This window comes from Narcine bancroftii, chromosome 4, assembly GCF_036971445.1.
Source record: "Narcine bancroftii isolate sNarBan1 chromosome 4, sNarBan1.hap1, whole genome shotgun sequence".
NCBI classification, from domain to species: Eukaryota; Metazoa; Chordata; class Chondrichthyes; order Torpediniformes; family Narcinidae; genus Narcine; species Narcine bancroftii.
The window spans coordinates 55,585,872-55,608,687 of record NC_091472.1 but is presented as its reverse complement, the minus strand read 5'-3'; the positions used below and the strand labels follow the sequence as shown (position 1 = coordinate 55,608,687).

The following is a 22,816-nucleotide window of genomic DNA, read 5'->3' as shown; positions in this document are numbered from 1 at the left end:
CGAAAGATTATGTTTGGTGCCCCGATGATAGTTCACACCCCTCACACTGTCTGCAATATTCTCTTACAACGTGCTGGAAGGTGGCTCACAGACTCTAGAATTTTAAAATATGAAGCGATCCTAATGGATAGGGATGATTTGACCCTGATTACGAATAAAGAACACAATCCAGCAGCTTTCTTGGTTTCTCCGGTTTCTCCAAATTCTGACAATACCATAAATGAGTTAGAGCATGTATGTTTAGAGGTAATAGATTTACAGACCAAAATTAGAGAGGATTTAAGCGATGAGCCTTTACAGGAGGGTGAAAGATGGTTTATTGATGGATCTTCCCATTGCATTGATGGCACTCGCTATAGCGGGTATAGTGTAGTGGATGGGAAAGAAGGAGTGGTGATTGAAGCCGGTCACTTCCCCGGTCATTGGTCAGCACAATCTTGTGAATTGTATGCCCTCTGTAGAGCTCTCCAGGGTCTAGAGAACAAGGTGGGCACTATCTACACGGACTCAAAATACGCTTTTGGTGTAGTGCACACCTTTGGGAAGATCTGGAAAGAGCGGGGAATGATAACTGGAAAAGGACAAAAGTTGATCCATGTAAACTTAATTGTCCAATCTCTAGATGCTCTTACATTACCTGAAGAAATAGCTGTAGTTCATGTACAAAGCCATCAAAGTGGTGATAGTCCTGAAGCACAGGGGAACAGACAGGCAGATGCAGCTGCCAAACAGGCTGCGCTCACGGAGAAAATAGACATGCAGCTGTTACTGCCCACCCCACTTGAGGTTAAAAAGACTCCCATCTTTTCATGGGAAGAGGAGGTTTACATGAAAGACCAGGGAATGCGTCAAACCGTTGATGGGTTGTGGTGGACAGCAGAAGGACGTCAAGTACTGAACAAAGCTTTGTGTCAGCAAATTATTGATCAGCTACACCAGCAGACACACTGGGGAACACAGGCACTTGTGCATACTTTTGTACGGTCTTTTCATTGCTCAGGCATATATACTATAGCCAAACAAAGTACTCGGGGCTGTCCAATCTGTCAGAGAGTAAATAAGAAAGTTATGCACCAGGTAATGCCTGGCGGTCGCGATATAGCTGTACGCCCGTTTCAACGGATACAAATTGATTTTACAGAATTACCTAAGATAGGGGTTTACAAATACCTCCTGGTGATGGTAGATCATTTCACACGATGGGTTGAGGCTTTCCCGACCCCTAATGATCGTGCCAGCACCGTTATCAGGATACTACTGGAGTCTGTGATTCCACAATATGGTATGATTCAAACCATTGACTCAGATCGAGGTACACATTTTACCTCTCAGGTACTCCAGGGTGTGTGCAAAATACTGGGAATAGATTGGCAGCTACAAACCCCATGGCACCCTCAGAGCTCAGGCCGTGTTGAACGAATGAATCAGACCTTGAAAAATCAGCTCACTCGACTTCATGAGGAAACTGGCCTCTCCTGGATTAAATGCTTACCCTTAGCTTTAATTAGGACTCGCACAGCTCCTCGTAAGGACCTTGCTGTCTCACCATATGAAATGATGTTTAGTCTTCCTTACATGGGATTCCACACTGATACCCCTATCCCTGAGGCGAATGACCAGTACATATCTAAATATTTACAGGGACTTTCTACTTCTCTCCATGACTTACGTTAGCTCAAACTCCACCCCTGGAGTATCCTATTCATTCTATTAAATCTGGTGATTGGGTATATGTAAAAGCATGGCAAGATCACCAACTAAAACCTGTCTGGGATGGCCCCTATTGTGTACTTTTGATTACAGACACTGCCGTGCAAACGAAAGAAAAGGGATGGAGCTACATCCAACGAATTAAAAGAGCTGCTGAACCACAGACTAATGACATTGATAATCTACCCTCCACCTGGCGTGCAGTCCTTCATCCTTCTGATCTGAAAGTTACACTATGCTGGGAAAAAGTGCTGTAATGTTGTTTTTACCATTTGCTGTTTTATTTACTTGTTGGTTCCCAATTTTTGGGAAATCACCAAATTGCTCACAATGTATTAAGTCCTCCTGGAACAAGGGCAGCAGAGGAGACAATTATTTACTTTTAGAATGTAGACAGGGCACAGATATAGAGTATAATCATAGTGGGGTATGGGTTAATATAGGATCCCAACATGGACCAGGGGTACAAAACGGCTCTAGAGGAGTAGATTTGATTTGTATTTTGGCCTCTACAGGTATTAAAAAGAGTTTTAAAGGGATAGCACAAAGAAGATGGTGGGACAATGACAAATATGTTAGTCAGGATTGTACATGTAGCAGAGATAGAATGAATACATATGCTAATGTTCACAGACAGGCTGCAACTCACAGGTTCAGTGATACTTATGGTAATATTCGCAGACAAGCTGCAACTCACAGATTGAGTAATAAGAAACACCCCTCCCCAACTTCGTCTCCTGTAAAGCATCCTTTGGGTCACACAGACATTCGGAATGTTAAGCTCCACCTCGGTAAGGGGAGTTCCAGCTGTAAATGATGTAAGCTGCTCCAGAACACCACAGCTGCTTGGCATTTAAATTGTTTAATCAGACTCCAGGCAGCCTTGGAGATCATCACCGAACAGACAGCAATGGCCCTGAATTTATGGGCTGAAGAAAGACGATAGATACGAGCCACAGTTCAACAAAACCACCTGGCTCTCGATTACCCGTTGGCTGCTGAAGGCAGCGTTTGTGAAAGACTGGTTAATGACAATGCTCACAACGGTCAGGCGGTTAAAGACACTTCTTCAGGAGTTCGAAAATCTTCCCATGCCCAGGTTCAGTCTTGGCAACCTCGATCCAGTGTGGGATGGACTAGACTTTTTATTGGTAACTGGAGTCTGATACCCACAGCCCTTATAGCAGCTGGACTCGCTATTCTGGCCATTATGGTGCTCCCCTACCTAAAGACTTGTGTGCAGTATTTAATTCAACGGACCCCTCGTCAGATCACTAGAACCCAAAGGATGTATGTTTCCCTAATTCTGTCTGATGATGCTGAGACTGCAGTTTGTTTACCGACCAGCTGGGAAAAAGACCAAGTTTACAAGTAATACATTCCAGTTGAGAAGTCACGAAGCGTAGCTAAAAGAAAAGTGAGGATTGTGAGAGATAAGTAAAACTGATATAAAAATATGAAGATGAGGAAACTAGTATAGATTAGATGTGTAATGAATAAAGCCAGTATGAATAGGATAAGAATAGATATTAGAATGTAGGAAGTAGAGTTAGTCTGAATAAGGTAAGGGTCTTCTAGCTTTAGACAGAATTAGCAAGTTCTGCATATAAGAGGGTTGTAGCCCTGAGAGTCGGGAAGGTGTGAATTTGAACAAAGGCAGGATTGTGAATAAGGACAATAAGGACAATGACATGATGGGACACCGACAGGATACCCCCTGGTCCTCCAAGTTCACAGAAACAGCACGTAGGCAGACAGGATTGCCTAATTCCAAACTCATCCAGGAGGCAGAAGAATGTAAGGGGGAGGGTACTTCTACACTGAAATCAACTGTATAAAAGTTGGGTGAGTCCCAGTGTATGTGTGTATTCCCAAGGTAAGGGGAAAGCACCCAACTTTGCATTGTTGTATAATAAATCTTCTTTGTTCTCAATTTTTGTCTCGAGCAATTTCTGTGAAGGTACTTCTGTTTCTCACAATAATCTGCTTCCATCTGTCGGACTCTGGCTTTACCCTACCCTTAATTTAGTCTATGTGTCGTCTGAGTCCAGCGTGTTCGTTAAATGAAGTGATAGGAGAAGGTATTCGGTTCAACAATCAGTTTATTACACAGCACAAGAATAAAGCTTAACAATGCTCTGGTTCAGTTGTTAGTTCATAGGTCACCTGCACAGTGAGCTATTCCCCAAGACTGACCTCTACTGTCCACTCTCTACAGTTTATATAGCTCAACCTTATCATACAGAACAAAAGTTGGCTTCCTTTGCTAGATTTCATTATCATACAGAACAAAAGTTGGCTTTCTTTGCTAGATTTCTTGCATAAGATTTATCACAAGTAATTTCCTGCTCTGAGGTTATCTGGGGTGTAGAGCACCCATCTTAATCCTCAAGGTCAGAATATCCTGTTGATCAGAAATCAATTCATACCCCAGATATTTCTAATTATTTCTTTGTTCTCATCTGGCCATATACTTCTGTTCTACTCAACACCTCCTTCTGTCTTAGCCTTCTTACTGATTCCCATTCTCTTTGTTTCTGACAGTCTCTGTCAGGATTCTTTTTGTTTGTGCTAATCAACACCTCCTTTTGCCTTAACCTTCCTACTAAATTGTTTCATACATATTCTCTCTTTTGTATTTGGGGAGCAGACAATTCTAAACCTACTGTAATCAGCCAACTTTGCTACATACTGTGGCTGCCTCTTACTTACACTACTCTTTCCCTTCACCATGAGGTAAATATTAAATTGTTACATAGTACTGGATTCATGTATACAAACTGAATAGTACATAAGCATATATTCTACATATTTTCTATGATTAATTAACCCCTATATTCCAACACATCAGTGCGTAAGATCGCGTCTCCCTGGCTCGTATTGGGCATTCTCTCTTAAAATGTCCCTCCTTTTTACAATGGTAGCAAACTAATGCTCCTGTTTCCCAATTCCTACCGGGATTACGAGGTCCCAGGAACGGTCGTCGTCCCCAGAATTCCCCTCTACCCTTGCCCCTGCTCTAGTCTCTACATTCCCACTCCGGGAGCTACTCCCAATGTCCAGGAGCTGGCACACAGCCCCTACCCTTTCCTTGCTGTCCCTCCACGACTTCCTTGACTGCCTGCATCAAAATCTTAGCCTTTCCTTTCTGTTTATTGGGCATTCTCTCTTAAAATTACGCACCTCCGTACTAGTCAGGGGCACATTTACGAAACCGAGACCCCCTCCCATGGGAACTTCCAGTAAAGGTCTCATCCAGTTAATTTCTGGCTTATCCTCTCCTTTATAATGTCTAGATTCCTGCTCTCCGGGAAATGAATCAAAGGGTTCTGCCCTTCCCTCCCGGAGGGTCTCACACTGTTTTGAATCAAAGTCTCCTCCCTCTCTTGTCAATTGAGGTGGTAATCTAGTACTTTGTGAAGAGGTTATCATACCACCCCTACTTTCTTCTCCTTTCTTTAGCTGAGGGGGAGGAGGGGAAGGTGAAGAAGGGTAGAGCATAGGAGAGAGGGGAAAGATAGGAGCCGGCATAGGAGGAGCATAAAGTGAAGGAAGGGAATGTAACACATCCCATCCTTGTGTTTCAGGGACAAAAGGTTCCTCATCCTTCTTGTCCTTACATTCCTTTTCATTCAAAACCAGTTGATCAACCGATCCACTGAGCCAGCAGGCTAGGCTGCATATTCTATGCTCTCAATATTATCTCTTTGATTATGATAGAGCCAGATGTTCAATGCCTGACACATCCAGTCATCCTCGGATCCGAACTTTGGCCAATATACCGAATTCCATTTTATTGGGTTTTTTTTTTAACCCATTCCAGACAGCAATACCTGACCATGGTCAGTTTGTCTTTCCCGTGGGTTCTCCCCGCACCCCAATCAGATAGCATTAATCCTAACGGACTTTGCTTAGTTATCTGATCGTCCCATCCTTCCCTAGGACTATCTTCCATGCTACTCACACCTCCCATACTAACAGGTAAGTAAAATTCCTCTTACCGGGATCCAGTAGCTATTCCTAGCGCACTTCCTTAACGTCCTCCCGTCGTTTGTTCACAATGCCACTTCTCGGATATCACTCACTTCATCCACTGACAAGTCACCCGCCGTCCGTGAGTCCAGTTGAATCAGCCGGGGTACGCCTACCCTCGTCGTCGGACACTCTGTCAGTGGAGGGAGTGGGATCCCGGACGACCCCCATTTGTGAGAAACAGAAGTACCTTCACAGAAATTGCTCGAGACTAAAATTGAGAACAAAGAACATTTATTATATACAACAATGCAAAGTTGGGTGCTTTCCCCTTACCCTGGGAATACACACATACACTGGGGCTCACCCAACTTTTATACAGTTTATTTCAGTATAGAAGTACCCTCCCCCTTACATTCTTCTGCCTCCTGGATGAGTTTGGCATTAGGCAATCCTGTCTGCCTACGTGCTGTTTCTGTGAACTTGGAGGACCAGGGGGTATCCTGTCGGTGTCCCATCATGTCATTGTCCTTATTCACAAAAACAAACCTGCCTTTGTTCTAATTCACACCTTCCTGACTCTCAGGGCTACAACCTTCTTATATGCAGAACTTGCTAATTCTGTCTAAGGCTAGAAGACCCTTATCTTATTGAGACTAACTTTACTTCCTACATTCTATTATCTATTATCTATCCTTATCTTATTCATACTGGCTTTATTCATTACACATATATCCATGCTAGTTTTCTTAATCTTTCATATTTTCATATTAGTTTTACTCATCTCTCACACTCTGCAAGCTTCGAAAACCTTCCTCACTGTCCACGATGCCTCCAATCTTTTTGTTATCAGTAAACTTGCTAATCTAATTTACCACATTATCATCCAGATCATTGATATAGATGATAAGCAACAATGGTCCCAGCACAGATCCCTGAGGCACACCACTAGTCACAGGCCTCCATTCTCAGAAGTCATCATCCACCACTACTCTCTGCCTTCTCTCACATAGCCTATGCCCCTTTCACACCTGCATCCCACTAAATTGGCTGTTCAGTGTTCTGGGATAGGAATGGGGGTTTGGCTTTTCACACTTGACCACTTCTAACTGGGACACTGAATGATTTCATCCTCGGGGGTTAGGACTTTTCTACCTTCTACTGATGCATCACGTGATGGTGCACCTGCCTTAAATCCTGATCAATGTATTATGATCTTGTATTTGAACAAAATTAATCAGTGTCTAATTATAACAGCACAGTATGAGCCCTTCAGCTGGCCTATATAAACCTTTATAAGGGACCGTGGGAAAGTGCGAGCAATAAATAGTAATAGTGGACAATTTTTAAACAGGGTGGGAAAGTTGGTAGCACTATCGTGTACAATTTATAAATACAATGGGAAAAAGCGATGGTGGACCTTCCCCCCCAGAATTCCATGCGGCAGAGAACGTGCTGTATGCCTGGCTGCATACCTGGAGCATTCATAGAGGGGTTTCTCTGCTGCAAGGCCTTCTGGGAAGTCAGGTCTGCCATTACTTTTTTTTCCACCTTCTTTATAAATTGTGTGCTATAGTGTGTGATAGTACAGATTCTATCACCAATGTGTATATGTATAGATTGTAGTGTAGGATGACTGTGATTGGCTGAGAGTGTAGCCACACCTACTGGCAGGTCTTAAAGGATTGCTCCTAGCCAGACCAGGTCATTCTGGACTGGTCGACCTACTTGTGATATGCTCCAGTCTTTTAGTTAATAAAATTGTAGCACGCATCGAAAGAACCAAAGACTTGTTGATCCAAACCAAGGCTTTTATTAACTAAAAGACTGGAGCGTTTCCTGAGGGAGATTAGCATATGAAGGGCCTCTGAAACAATGGTATAATGGACAATTGACACTTCTGGGAGAGGTTTAATAGGTTGGACATTGCAGCAGATTAAAATGTGGAATATGTCTTGTCTCTTGTCCCAAGTAACTGCAACTGCTCTTGTGAGTTGAACTGGAGGCATGGAATGGAGAAGAAAGCATTCTTGTTGCAGGGTCTGTACTGTTCTTGGAGGGAAAGGGACAACAACTGGTTCCCCTTTGCCTGTCCCATCTACAATTGTAGCCCGTGCAACCCTGAATGTAAACTTGCCCCTATTAGTATAAAGGGACTGTTCCTTTAAAACATTGATCCTTAAAATGCATTCAGGGAAAGGACCTATTAAGACTATTACAGGTATGTATGGCCTCAGGTTCTCCGAGTAGGAGTGGGCAATTGAACAAATGTGCTGGGGGCCCTGGCCTTCAACAGGCCTGTTCATGTCAGACCTCCGTCTGGAAGCCGGCTAGAAGAGTGGATTGAAAACCTAAAAGGCTGCTCCAGTGTTGTATTCATATTGAGTGGTGCCTCTTAGCGCCCTCAGGATCCGGTGGAGGTGGGGGTGATTGGTGCCGTAGTTCCACCCATCATAATGTCTGTCTTCCCTACCCATAATCCTCCACACAGCTGGAACCGTTCTGTATTTCCCAGAACAGTTCCAGCTGCTTGGGTAGGAAAGACAGCCATTGACCTGCTGCATTTTGAGCTGCAGAGTGGCCCTGAAAGCTGAAGCAGCTGGTGAGGCTGTCACAGCTCGCACCGGCCACCCCTCGATGGCTCCCGCTGTCTTCGCCAGTCCCTACTGCCCCGACAGCTCCCGCTGGCCCCTGCTGCCTCGATGGCTCCTGCCATCCCCTGCTACCCCGACGGCTCCAGCCGGCCTCCGCTGCCCTGACGGATCCTGTCCTCTGCCTTGGGGGGTTATGGAGGTAGAGGGGTGATGTCAGTGTCAGCAGAGGCAGCCCTATGCTTTATCCCAGGGTGGGTGTAGGTTTTCCCATGGCCTTTTTTCCCCCCACAAAGCTCTTTTCACAGAGTGTAAATGGCAGAGATTGGGATCTCATCCATGCTGGCATGGTCAACCCCTGTACGCAGCAGATCAAAGTTTAGCTGCCTGTGCATAAAGCAGGGAAGGAATGTGTTTCCAAGTCTTCACTGCTGCCCTATGGACCTGAGTGGGTGCTGCCTACTGCATGTTTTCTAGTCATTCCAGGAGGGTGATGGCATCCTACATGGTCTTCCCATTAGCTGGTGCTATGAGGGGCAGGTTCATTGATTTTAAATTGGGGCGCACGGAGGTGACCAGGTGACCATAACTAAAAAGTTATGGTCACAGGCTCCCTGGTAGATGCTGCTGACCAGCGCCTACTCTCTAATAACCCAGGTGCCCATTGCGGGTGCCTGTGTAGATCCCACTCCAGGAGGGTGGGGTACCAGACCACTGCAGTCACTACCTGATCCCACAGGGTAGTGCCATCCCAGATCTCTGGCTGGGGTGCCTGAAGGGCATTGTTAATGCTTTGTTGGTCAGAGAGACTCTCCGGGGCGGTCGCCCCTTGATGAGAGAGGCTCACTGGGGGCTCCTCGTCCAAAAGCTAGAGCAGTCATGTGGCCAGGTGCTCGCCTGGCTGTTGGTGATAGTGATCTACCAGCTGAGTCAGCTCCTTTGGGGAGAAATCTCGGGTCTCTGTGGTCTCAGAGTGACCACAGCATGCCTCCCTGCAACATGGTCATCTGCATCCTTCTCTCTGCAGTGGACCTGGGACAGGGTGGTGATGGGTTGAGCATACAGTGGTTCGGGTGATTAGGGGAAAGAGTTGTTGTAGGACCAAGGTTCCTCCAGCAGCCCCTCCTCGTCAATGTTTAACCATATATCCCCATCCCCCAGTCATCCATCCAGCTTGTTACTGCGCTGGACCAGGGCTTGGATTTTTTTGTGGGTCCCACACCTGCTGCAGCTGCATTAGCCTGCAGCTGACTTCAGTCTCCCTGTTCTTGAGATCGTTGGCTCGAGTCTGGGCATGCTGGACTGCCTCCTGCAGCATGCACCAGCGCTGCCGAGCTCTTCGAACTCCCTGTCCTTCTGGCTGCATAAATGCTGGATCTGGTTAATAATCTTGACCTGGCGTCTCAGGAAGGATGCAAACAGCCAAAAGGCACCCCTTTGACTCCCTTTGGCTTTTGGGAACCCCATCTTCTTAAGGAGGGAGACCACATGGTGTCCCAGTTTCTCACCATGTGTGTTATAGATAGAGAACTTAGGTTAAAATGGCTTAAGTTAAAATGTGATGATTAATCATAAAAAGGGAAGCCAGAACGGACAGGGAGCTTACTAGCAGCCAAGGACAAAAAGTTCAGCTGGATATGTTTTTTTAAACATATCTTTTCATGGTCATAGTGAGAGACATGCAGGAGACAAAAGATTGATAAGAAGGGTGAGAAACAGAATTTAGTGTATGTAGAGTTCGCAGCGTACGTAACGAACGTGATAATTAAAAATGCAGTTGTACTTAGAATGCTTTTGCAATACTAACCAATTAAAACAGTATTAATAAGAAGGGGAAGGGCAAACAACAAGGGTATAAAAATCAATGAACTGTATGTATCGGGGCTTAACTGGTGAGAAGCCAGTTGAGTCCAACTCTGCAGACTTGTAAATAAAGCTTGTCGTGTCATCAGTTTTAAAGAGACTCATGTGTGAGAAGTTTTATTTCTGACAATGTGGGTCCAATTGCTCAGACCAGTCCACTGGTTTACTGCAGTCTGCCAGCGTGCTGGCCAAGCGTTCAAATTACTCCCTCTCGTCTATCCACCTGGGAATCCTATCCTCGGTGCTTGCACTGGCTTTTTTTGCCCCTGTTCCAGAACATTTCCCCACACCTACGTCCAGCCGAGACCCTTAGATCCTGATTGCAACACCAATTGTTGCTGTTCTGATATTTCAACAATAGTCTGGATGTACCAAACACTTTCAAAATAGCTAAAATCCCTGCACAAAATCTTGCTGGGCTAATCTGTTGGCAACAAAAACAGTGCTTGCCATGGAAATATGGGTTAGAAATTGCAAATAATACCAAATAAAATAGTTTGAAATTAGGTCTAATTCAGTGTAAATGTGCTCAATGGAAAATTCAACAGTTAACCTTAAGGCAGAATTTTTAATTTGATTAGATAATCCTCCCTGGCATTAACTCAGTCAGGTTATATCACATTAATACATCCCAAATTCATGACGAGTAAGATTTTCAGCCATGTTAGCATGGAAAACAACAGTTCTTATTTCATCTTAGTAACTCTACCTCTCCTGAAAGGGTTAATGTCCTAAGTGCATTTTCTTTTGGTCCTCATTGAGATTAGTAACATCCTGTTATCTCAACTGAAGGCTCACAGATGTGCTGGGACTGCTTTAGCAATTGAAGTCAAGATCTCTGTCACTCTCAACTTCCTAGCCCCAGAATTATTCCAGACTTCTACTCAGCCACATTACACAATCTACTGGTGCCTTAGGGTTGGGAGTGAGCGGGTGGCGGAAATGACACGAAGCTTGGTGGGGTTGTAGATAAACTGCTGGGTTGTCAAAGATTACAGAGGGACATTGATAGGATATAAATCTGGGCTGAGAAATGGCAGATGGAGTTTAACCCAGAAAAGTGTCAAGTTATTCAAGTTCATTGTCACCTGATTGTATATATACATATATAACATGATGAAACAGTATATCTCTGGGCCATAGTGGAACACCCTACATACAAATGACAAATTTAGAACAGAATATAATTTTAACTGAGAGATTTTGGGGGTCTGTGTCCATAAGACACTCAAGGTGCCTTACAGGTTGATAGTGTTGTTAATAATCGTGGGATTGAGTTTAAGAGCCATAAGGAAATTTTGCAACTATGTGTCAGCTGGACACCATTTGGAAAATTGCATTCAGTTCTGGTCACTTCACTGCAGGATATAGATGCTAATAGAAAGGGTGCAGAGATTTACAAAGATGCTGCCGAGATTGGAGAGCATGCCTTATGAGTACAGGTTGAGTGAACTTGGTGTTTTCTCCTTGGACCTATGGAGGATGTGAGGTGACCTGACAGAGATATACATTTGATGAAAGGCATTAATTGTTTGGATGGCCAAAGGCTTTTTCCAGGGTTGAAATGGCTAACATGAGGGGGCAGAGTTTTAAGGTGCTTGAAAGTACGCATAGGAGGAAAGTAAGCATAGGAGGGATGTGAGAGGTGGGTTTTTCCACACAGGGAGTGGTGAGTACATAGAATGCATTGCCGGCAATGGTGGTGGAGGCAGGTACAATAGGATGTTTTATGATACTACTACAAAGGTACATAGAACTGAGAAAAATGGAGGATTATGCAGGAGGGAAATTCTAGGCAGTTACACTGTACTAAGGTGTAGATTTCTATGTTCTCTGAAAGGCCCTAATCTACTGCACTGGACATCAGTAACCAGCCAAACATTTGGCTTACACTTCAGGCTTACAAAAGTGCAAATACTCATGGACTGGAGGTTTTTTCTACCTTCCATGCACAGAGGTCTTGCCTCTTACATCTACCATCCTATGAAAGTCCCTCACACCACATGAAGGCACTCTCTTATCACCTTTCATCATTATGGCTTCTATTCTATTCTTTCATCAGCATCACTTTCCAACCTTGGGAAGAGTGCTGCTTGTAATGTGTCTATGGTCCTTAAAAGGTTGGCTCCCAAGGTCGAGCTTCAAAGCTAACCGTCAGAGGCTACGTGATCTTGGCTTTGGCTGGCTTGGCTTGGCGGACGAAGATTTATGGAGGGGTATGTCCACGTCTGCTGCAGGCTCGTTGGTGACTGACAAGTCTGATGTGGGACAGGCAGGCATGGTTGCAGCGGATGCAAGGGAAAATTGGTTGGTTGGGGTTGGGTGTTGAGTTTTTCCTCCTTTGTCTTTTGTCATTGAGGTGGGCTCTGTGGTCTTCTTCAAAGGAGGTTGCTGCCCGCTGAACTGTGAGGCGCCAAGATGCACGGTTGGAGGTGATATCAGCCCACTGGCGGTGATCTTACAATGGATTGATACAATAATATATGTTGAAACTGACAGTGTAGCATTGGAAAGGGAAACTCAACTGCATTGTCAATTTAACAAAGCAGCAAGAGAACACTGCACATTTTTTGTTCTCACGGCAATGTTGGCTCTGAATGACAATGCTACATCACTGAATCCTTCCTAACTTTCCCAAATTACCAGAGGCACTGCAGTACATTTAGACTATTTTCCAGTCACGTATGATATTAAAGTAAGTAAGCAAAATTTTAGAATTGAAACATTGTGGTGAGCCAGGTCCTAGTTTGGCAACTTTGGTGATTTTAGACTCATAAAGGAATGGATGTGTTTAGCCCAAATATTGATACACACAAAAAAAAGTTGTGCACCATACTGGCACTGAGTTCATTCACATGAACATCGGAATACACCTTCCTTCGCTTCCCCAAAGACTCCATTATCAGAAACATGAACAACATGAAATTAGGATACAGAATTATTCTGTATCAACTCAGTCTTATTTGGAAAGTTTTGCTCTTTGGCGTAAAAGCCCCAACACTCCACCTCTCAACTCATAACCTCACATTCACGTTACCATTGTATTCGATACACTGACATTCTCAGATGTTACATATTTTCTATTTCCTCGCCTTTAGTTCCCGGGGAAACAACAGATAGAACAGGTTGCAAAGAAAACTCTGCGCCGGAGACAAGTTGAGCCATTCATTGTGGAGATGCAGTCGAACCGAGGGATTAAGTGGCCAGGCAATCAGTGGCGTAAATTTGGATTGCGAATTATACATTTTTAAAACGATCTCCTCTGACGCTCAGAGACTAACGGTGAAAGGTGAAGGAAGGCAGGAGGGTGCCACTTCGCGGAGACGCGCACACACCGGAAGTGGGCGGGCGGCGACGCGAAGACGCGCAAACACCGGAAGTGGGCGGGCGGCGACGCGGAGACGCGCACACACCGGAGGTGGGCGGCAGGGAGCGGGCTGAACAGGAAATGACGTAAAAGGGAATGGTTGCGGGTTGGGCTGGTGAGGGTTGAGGTAGACCATGTTATCACAGAGACAAAAAAAGGACCTGGCTCGCTTTTATACGGTAACAGACCCAAAGCGTCACAGGAAAGGCTACACTGTTTACAAAGTGACGGCCCGGGTGAGTGGCATTTTGTGCTCATCCATTTCATCGCGACGGAGAGAGGTTTTGATGCTTTCATTGCGCAGCTTTTGTGTCCAGATGATACAGAGCTGCTGCCCGTTGTAGTTCAATGTTGAAGCTGGAGAGATCCGCCCTGGTTCCAGTAAAGAACGAGCCCTTGGCAATTTGTACCCGATCCCTGGTCAACCTGGCGGAGGGGGGTCTGGACCACTCCAGATATCCATCGTACTGGCACCTTTATGGCAGATAGAATAATTACCGATTGAAATGAAGACCATAGGGATATAAATGTTTAAATATACCAAAAAAACCCCAACTGCTGTCCATTCTTCTTATCGAATATGCCGCCTTGTTTCAGAAATCTGGAATTTACATTCCTTTAATGTGTATTAATCTATGTTCATCTGATTTGGAGAAGTTGATTTGTAGACATTATGCTGTATCACCAGTGTATTTTGAACCTGTTTGGTTTGCAATTGGCGGCAGCTAGCATTTTTTGTATTAATGATGTATACATGTATTTAAATAGGTCGTTTCAAGGAGAAACCCCGAGGAAGTCCAAGAGGTAACTATCAACTATTGAGCTTTTGAATTGAATTTCATAATTGATACTTTTAATAACTGCAATTACAGTTGCAGAGTGACTTTACATCGAAAGTTGAAAATAACTTTTTTTTTCTATTTGTTGGCAAGGATAGCATTTACTCTGACCATTCTTAACTGTTTTTGAGAAGGTGGTGGTGAGCTGCCTTTTTGAACAGCTGCATTTGCCTTCAGTGGTTGAAGAATTTAATTTGAAGGAATGAATGATATAGAAACTTAGACTAGGAACTGTATAAAATGTATAATTGTGCATGAAAGATGAGAAAATAGTCATATGTATGAGAAAGACAATTTCCTTGATGACTGATTTCACAAGTTCTCCACAAAATTATTGCAATAACTTGTTTCCTCTTCTAGAAAGTCAGTTGTTTGAAACCATAATTTTAAGAATGTTTTTCCACAAAAAAGAAAGCAGTAGCATGCTTTTGGATCTCAGCAGTATGTCACATGAGCAAGATTGAGTTTACAGTAATGTCAATTGTTACAACAATGTATGACTTCCACTGTGTGCTTAAGAAACTGTTCTTGTAGTATTAATCCTTCAACAATGCCATTACTGTAATATTTCATTCTTGACTGTCAACTTGGATATAATAGTGGAATATATTTGGAGAAAATACTCATTAGATAATATCTCTATAAATTAAATGTGTGCATTGGATGGGGAAAAGTGCTGACTTTTTAAGAATAAAAAGTTATTACTAGGTGGATGAATCTTCTAATATGCATACTGAAATTATTTGATAATTAATGAGTATGTATGCTAACACTCTGAGCTGACCATTCTATATAAATAAATCACGATCAATGTGAATGTTGGCATTCTTCCAGAATGTGGATTCTTAACCAAATCAGTCATTTTCAATGGGGGCTTACAGCATTTTTAAGTAAAAACATTTTCTTTTCACCTCGCAGAACAAAAATACTTATGTTTTTAATGTCGATATGAGAAAAGAACAGAAGAAACCAAAACTTGATTGCTTCACAGAGAAAGATGGGTGGGGGGGGGGAGGAGATATATACTTCGAGTAGAGTCTAAGAGAGGGTTGTATCTAGGTGAAAAAAAGGTTGAGGATGGCATATCTAAACTGTAGATGTAAGAACTATCTCCATTGTGGAAGTTTTATTCTGCGGTTTGAAGCACAAATGAAATTGCTTATTCTGAGCACATTTCTTGATCCCAATTTAAGTGATCTTATCTTGTTCCTTGGCTATATTGGATATGCCTTGATGTTCCAAGATCTTGGGTTCTGTTTGTACCTTAATTCAAAATGTTGAAGCAAATTTGCCCTTCTATAAATTAGCTAAATTTTAGAAATTAGTGCAGACTATCAGAAAGCTGTACAAAACTTGTTTATTATGTACTGCTGGGATTGAACACCTTTTTTATTTTGGAGTGCTCAAAACTTCTTCAAAGTAATGTATAGTTTGGCTGCTTTTGTTTAAAATGAAGATTCCAAGCAAAACAAATTTGGGAATAGATTGATATTTTACAATGTTGGATGTTAACATTATCAATCATGTTACAAAGTGCACTATATTAGAATACAAATCTTAGCTATGCTTCTTGTGGGAAATGAGATGTTCTTGGTTAATGGAAGTACATTTGTAAGTGCCCAATGGTAGTGGGGCATTAGCAGAAAGTGAGGGGGAGATCATCTGCGTCCACTGTCCTGGCCTGAATGGGGAGGGGGGGAAACCAAATATAGGAAATTGCGTAACTTTGTTTTCTAATGTAATATTGGGAATCTAATATGTTGGAGTAAAAAGGTGAATATTTCTGCTTGGGGATGTTTTGGATATTAACCTATGTTAATAAATTGCATCAAAAATGGACTCTTGCATCATGAGGCAATCTGATCAGGTTCAGCTTCTAATTATTTTTGCAAGTTTATGTTGCATGTTATGGGGATGGGAAAATTGTGTTAGGATAAACATTTGTAGGAAGTGGCCACCAGGTTGGAGTACTACTGATCGGCAACTCATCGAGATGAATGTGAAGTATTTCATGTCCAAAGAAAATAGGTGGGGGGAGGGTGTGGGGCTTTGCACATATTTTGTAAAAATACCTAAAAGTGAAGGAGATTGCACAGCTGCTTCATGGAGAAAACCCTGAAAATGGTAGAGCTCCAAGTCGGGCAAGTTGGATATAAAAAGTTTGATTTGCCCATAGTTCTTGTGCTGATCTGTTCACCAAGGAGACTATTTAATTTTGGAGCTGTAACTGATGTCCAGGATTTGGGGCTTTATCTTTGGAATAAGCTAATTGCTATATACATGCACTATAAATAAATAAAACCAAGTTATTTCAAAACCAATCAACTTGTGGAATGGCTTTCTAGATGTCAATATTTTATAGTTTTCAAAGAAAATCTGGTTACTCTAACCTTTAGGTATAGGTTGCTTTTGAAAGAACTAACAGAATGGTTAATATTGTATCAGACTTCCAGTATTTTTTTTCACCAAACATGCCTGTTTTTACTATGGTATTGGCTTGTAGATTTTAAATTCCCTGAGATGCATTTTGTTGAGGAAAATGGGCCAAATCGTGCTATTCCCTGCATGTGGCTATATTAACCTTTAACTGCTTGGTCTTGTGTTGTAGTCCTTGATACTGGAGTCCAGTAGTTTTCAGTCTTAGGCCCACCTGACTTCCACTTAACATATCATGACCCACGAGTGTCAATGACTGAGCAATACTTTCAAGTCAAGTACATCTTTATCTAATTTAAAGTATTTTCTTTAACATTTTTAAAGACCCACATGGTGGCCCACAGGTTGAGAACCACTGCTGTAGTCTGTCAACTATAATTCTCTGATAATCAGTTGTTTTGTAAAAAGGAAAATATTCAAATGCATTTTAAAATTTAAATAATTTTAATACATTTTATCTGAAAAAATGAATATAAAATATTAAATCCAATCTTGCCTGCATCACCTTTTTAAAATCCAAATTGGCAATCTTATTCAAACTCCCTACTTATTTATATGCTGGACTCGGTTGTGATGGAGTTTAGGGGCCAGAAACAGGATATCCAGCTTGATGGATTTGTGCTCTACTGCTGGGCTTGGTGCAGAAGATAGAATGCTTTGACATTTGAGCTGTAGGATGTCCCTGACATCCCTATTACAAAAAGCACAAGTGGAAGCTATAAAGAGGATGTACCTGACCAGAAGGTGAAGTACCTTTGTATGTCTGGCCTATTTCAGTGATACAGACTTGCTGCACTGTGACTGTGGTGCATACAGTCCCCTCTTTAATGCTTGGGACAAAGACACTTTCCACCCCACCCCCCCCTTTATTTGCCCTGTGCGCCAGTTAAACTTGTAATCAAACAATTCATGTAATTCAAGTGCACATTCCAGATTTTATTCAAGGTTAATGTACGTTTTGTTTTGACCACATAGAAATTACACTTTTTTGTACATCATCCCCCTCATTTCAGGGCACAATAATGTTTGGGACGTTTGGCTTGACGAGTGTGTGCCAAAACTTGGGTATGTTTAATTGTTTCATTGGTGTGAGTATAAGAGAGCTAAATTTGCTTTTTAGGAGTCTGTTGTTTCGATTTTTAAACACAAGGACCAGAGTTGTGCCAATGAAAGACAAATAAGCCATTATAAGGCTGAAAAACAAGACTAAAACAGTAAGAGACATTGCCTGAACCTTAGGATTATCAATAGTTTGGAACATCATTAAGAAGAAAGAGCATACTGGTGAGCTTGGTGATTGGAAAGGAACTGGTCTTCCAAGGAAGACTCCACTGCTGATGACAGAAGAATTTTCATCATCATGTCTGACAGATTAGAAACACTTCAGAAGGCAGGTGTGGCTATGTTAATGACTACTGTCCTCAGAAGACTTCATGAAAATAAATTCGGAAGCTGCACAGCAAGAAGCAAATCACTAGTTAACCACAGAAACAGGATGGCCAGATTACAGTTTGCCAAGAAGTATTTAAGAGTCTTCAGAAATTTTGGGGAAAATGATCTTGTGGCCAAATGAGAACAAGATTAATTTCTTGCCATCACTCTGATGGAATAAAGTGTGAAAGCATAAAGGAACTGCCCAAGCTCCAAAGCATACCACCTTTGACATGGCTTGCAGTGTAGCCTCTGTATTTCATTAATACATCTGCCTCCTGAAGAGTGTTTCTGATCTGTTGGTCATGCATTTGGGGATTTTTCTTCATTATGTTGAGAATTCTTCTGTCATCAACAGAGGGGGTCTTCCTTGGAATATCAGTCCCTTTGTGATTACTGAGTTCACCTTGCACTCTTCCTTCTTAATGATGTTTCAAACAGTTGATTTTGGTCACTGTAATGTTTGGGTTATGTTTTATTCTTGTTAAGCCATATAACGGCTTCTTTGACTTTCATTAACCCAACTCTGGTCCTTGTGTTGAAAAATGGAAACTACAGTCTCCAAAGCTTTGAAGCAAGTTTAGCTCTCTTATACCTTCACCAATGAAGCAATTAAATATATCTTGAGTACTCATAAACACCTTTGAAGCCAAATTCCCAAACATTTTGGTGCCCTGAAATAAGGGAACTATACACCAAACTACTGCAATTTTTACATGGTCAAACCAAATATATACAAATAATCTTGAATAAAAACTGGAATGTGCACTATAATTCCATGTGAATTGTTTGATTACACATTTAAAACTGGAGCACAGGGCCAAATAAAGGGGGGAAAAGTTGTCCCAAGCATTATGGAGGGCACTGTATATTAAATGTGAAATTCAAGTTGCATTCAACTTTTACAGTTCGGGGGAAAAAAATAGATTTTTTTTGTTACATGCATGCAGAATTATAGTTCTAAAATGATAAGACAAGCTTGTTTTATTTTTAGGTAATGACAATGTCACAACTACAGATTTGCATTAATAAGGCAATATTTAAGTAAATTATATAATGGGAACAATTTTGCTACTAGATTGTGGGTTGGAAGCAAATGAATGTGGCTGTTTGTGTTGAAACCTTTAGCAGCAATGTAGACTTTATTTAAAAAAAATTGATTTTAGTACAGTTCCACAGAATAGACTGTTTAAAGATTATTGCAGCACTATTTATATTACTTCCTATTCAGTGAGTTGGGCTGGGGGGTAATGTTCATTTTTTTCCTTTTTCAATATTTTTAACTGAATTTAATGTAATAGTATATACATAAAGGAAAGATGCATAAAACTGTAATAGATTAGACCAAGAACAATGTCAGAAAAATTCTTATCAATATTATTAATAGGTAAATTGAAAAAAATAATTAACTAATCTAAACCCCAAACCGTTCCCAAGTTGCATAGCAATAGAGGAAAAAAAAAAGTTTAAAGAAAAGATAATCACAAGGAACCTGATTAAGAATCCCATTAGAGGCTGTGAAAATGGAAGACATTTTGGCCAGTCTCCTCTCTATTTTCGACTGATTTCTTAGAGTGAACCTGCTAATAGAGGGTCACTAATAACCAAGAACTGAGCAGATTTGTTTATTTCCTCAAATGTTATTGAGATTAACTGTGGCAGTTGCACTATTTAATATATTGCCATAGACTGGGAATTGAATTTGAATTTCTGACCAACTGGTTGACATGGATTACTATGGTATGTTGGTCTCTTAAGTGTTAGAGCAGTTATAGAACTTCGTATTGTGCAATTTGCTTTCTCTGTCAATGTAGCTTCTGTACTATTGTGTGTAAATAATTGGTTTTCTAATTTCTTATTTCCCTCCCACCCTTGTTTCAGATAGTAGTTTGGAAACGTTACAATGATTTTAAGAAACTTCATAAAGAGTTCTGGCAGCTTCATAAAACTATATACAGGCATCCAGAATTATTTCCACCTTTTGCTAAAGGAAAAGTTTTTGGTAAGGCAGTTAAATTTTTTTATTTCTAATTTTACAAAAATGCAGTGTCAGAATTTAATTTCTTCTGCAAAAGTTTCAGTGATGGCAACTGGATTGGTTTATAAATGGGGAAATGTTTTTTTTGTGTCACGTAAAATGTATGAATTTTGCAGAAGAAACATGGCATGTGATTTTATTCCAAATTTAATTTGTGTGTGATGCTAATACAGTGTTCACAGAAGGCAGAGGAATTGAAATGGGTTCATTACAGAGTGGATAGGCCACCAGCACAGAACAAAGTAGATTTAAGATTAAAAGTGGTTACTTTAGCTAAACTCTGAAGTTTTTCTGATGTTTACCATATACATGAAAAAAGCTCTGGAATTGAATTTACAAGTTCAAAAATTTACTGTCAAATTTGGGGCATAATTAATGCTGAGGTAGATTGCAATAATGCATGATGTTGATAAGTGTTTATATAATAACAATTTACTAGTTGATGCATATTGGTAAGAAGAATAAAGATGCTAACTGCACATGGAAACAGTTTAGAGGGGGAAAGAGATTAAGAGGACCATGCGTAACACAATTTTTTTCACAATATATTTAGAGTTTGGAATGGGGGGGTGATGGGGGGGGAGGTGGAAACTAAAAATCCATTGGTGTTTCCTTCCCCCAGGTTTACTTTTGTTTCTCATTTGATGTTTTCCAAAATGTGGATTATTTTATACAAAACTTTAATTTCCCGCAAATAGCTGCTACTTTGTAAATGCTTATTTATCTTCTAGAAATGGTTAAATGTTCTATTTGCATCAAGCGATGCTTGCTGAAAATATTGTTAAGATTGGAGGGGGATTCTTTGGTGGGTTATGGAAGAACTCACAAGTTACATGAAATGTTTTGCTAAAAATAACTACACTTTCATGGTCTATAATTAAAGGCTTAACAATGGCAACAAAGCTTGGAATAGTGTTTTTAAAAAAAAAAAAAATCATTTTTAAATTTGATTTGTCAGAAGTGAAAGGGGGCTGGGAGTGGGAAGCTTCAAAAAACATGCAGGGGTTGTAGGTCAATTGGGTGTTATTGGGCAGCAGGAAGTTGTGAGCTGAAAGATCCTGTTACCGTGCTGTATGTCTAAAATTTTAAAAAATCCAGAATATTCAATTGAGCCAAAATATTAAAAAAAAAAGGCAGAGAGGCTTTAAATGGCCTGTTAAGGAAGCCAACTGTGTTTTATTTTAAAATCCTGCGACCATGGGGACAGGGCCCTCTATGCTGGTGCCCAAGCTTGGGAAGCAGATGACTGATGCAGGGCACCATAAAACAGGGAGACCACCCCCACCCAGTTTGAGAGAAAGAAGCAGAGGAGACAATCCAATGGGTGGAGACCAACGAAGGGCTCTGCAGCTGAAGAACATACAGGTGTTGGTGACTTGAGGTAAGAAATCCATGCAGGCTGCGATTGCTGGAAACTTGCAGTCAAAGGACTCCCACCAGGCTGGAGTCTGGCTCGAGACTTACTGAAGGGGTACCAGGTATCAATGTGAGAGGGTGCTGAAGGCTTCCTGATCATGTTTGAGGTTTGGATATAAGAGTTCAAATTGCTAATGGTTGGGAATGAGCTCTGTGTGACTGCAGAGCTGTGGGAGTGCTCTGTGACCTCTTAAGGGACTCTTTTTGATTTTCTTTCTTGGACTGTAAGAGCCGCTGGGCAATTTCTGCTGATGGCAGACTAAATGCAATTTTGTGTAATGTGTGTTTTATTACATGACAATTAAAAAAAAAACACTTTGAATAGCATCTTCATTCATGTTTTCCTTTATTTTTCTTGAAGCAAAATTAATTAATATCCAGTTATTAGCTTTTTACCCAAAATGTAAAATAAATAAAATAATTGCTTTCATGTTTTGGCATTGGTAACACTTAAACAAAGAAGCCACAGAATAATCAAACAAGAAGTGAACTTTGTTTAGTGCTGCCTTGAGTGCAGTAGATGCTACAAGGATTGTTAGTTACTCTGGCATGAGCTATAGCAGGCATTGCTCTCCAATGCCTCCAAAGAAATAGATTTATTTTGGGCGCTAATCCATAATCTGTGAAGGAATCCACAAGCAGACAATTGCTGGTAAATTCAGTTACAAAATTATGTATATATGGTCAATCTCTCCTGCAGTTATTTGAATATTATTTAGAAATTTTACTCATTCAGAGCCAGCTCTTCAGCGCTTGATGTCCTGTTTTGCGGAAACTGCCAAAATGTTTGGCTGGAAGTCAGCCTGAAGAAAACTGAGGTCCTCCATCAGCCAGCTCCCCACCATGACTACCAGCCCCCCCACATCTCCATCGGGCACACAAAACTCAAAACGGTCAACCAGTTTACCTATCTCGGCTGCACCATTTCATCGGATGCAAGGATCGACAACGAGATAGACAACAGACTCGCCAAGGCAAATAGCGCCTTTGGAAGACTACACAAAAGAGTCTGGAAAAACAACCAACTGAAAAGCCTCACAAAGATTAGCGTACACAGAGCCGTTGTCATACCCACACTCCTGATCGGCTCTGAATCATGGGTCCTCTACTGGCATCACCTACGGCTCCTAGAACGCTTCCACCAGCGTTGTCT

General features: G+C 41.6%; 1 protein-coding gene across 3 annotated transcripts in view; it reads left to right on the top strand.

Moving 5' to 3' along the window:
• Positions 1 to 13,584: 13,584 nt before the first annotated feature.
• Positions 13,585 to 22,816, top strand: part of rps6kc1 (ribosomal protein S6 kinase polypeptide 1) — a 198,681-nt gene continuing 189,449 nt past the window's right edge. For all 3 annotated transcript variants that reach the window (XM_069931317.1, XM_069931316.1, XM_069931318.1), the window contains exons 1-3: positions 13,585 to 13,739; positions 14,272 to 14,307; positions 20,091 to 20,211. In XM_069931317.1, the coding sequence (XP_069787418.1) occupies positions 13,638 to 13,739; positions 14,272 to 14,307; positions 20,091 to 20,211 (259 nt within the window). In that variant the 5' untranslated portion in view covers positions 13,585 to 13,637. The remainder of the gene's footprint in view (positions 13,740 to 14,271; positions 14,308 to 20,090; positions 20,212 to 22,816) is intronic.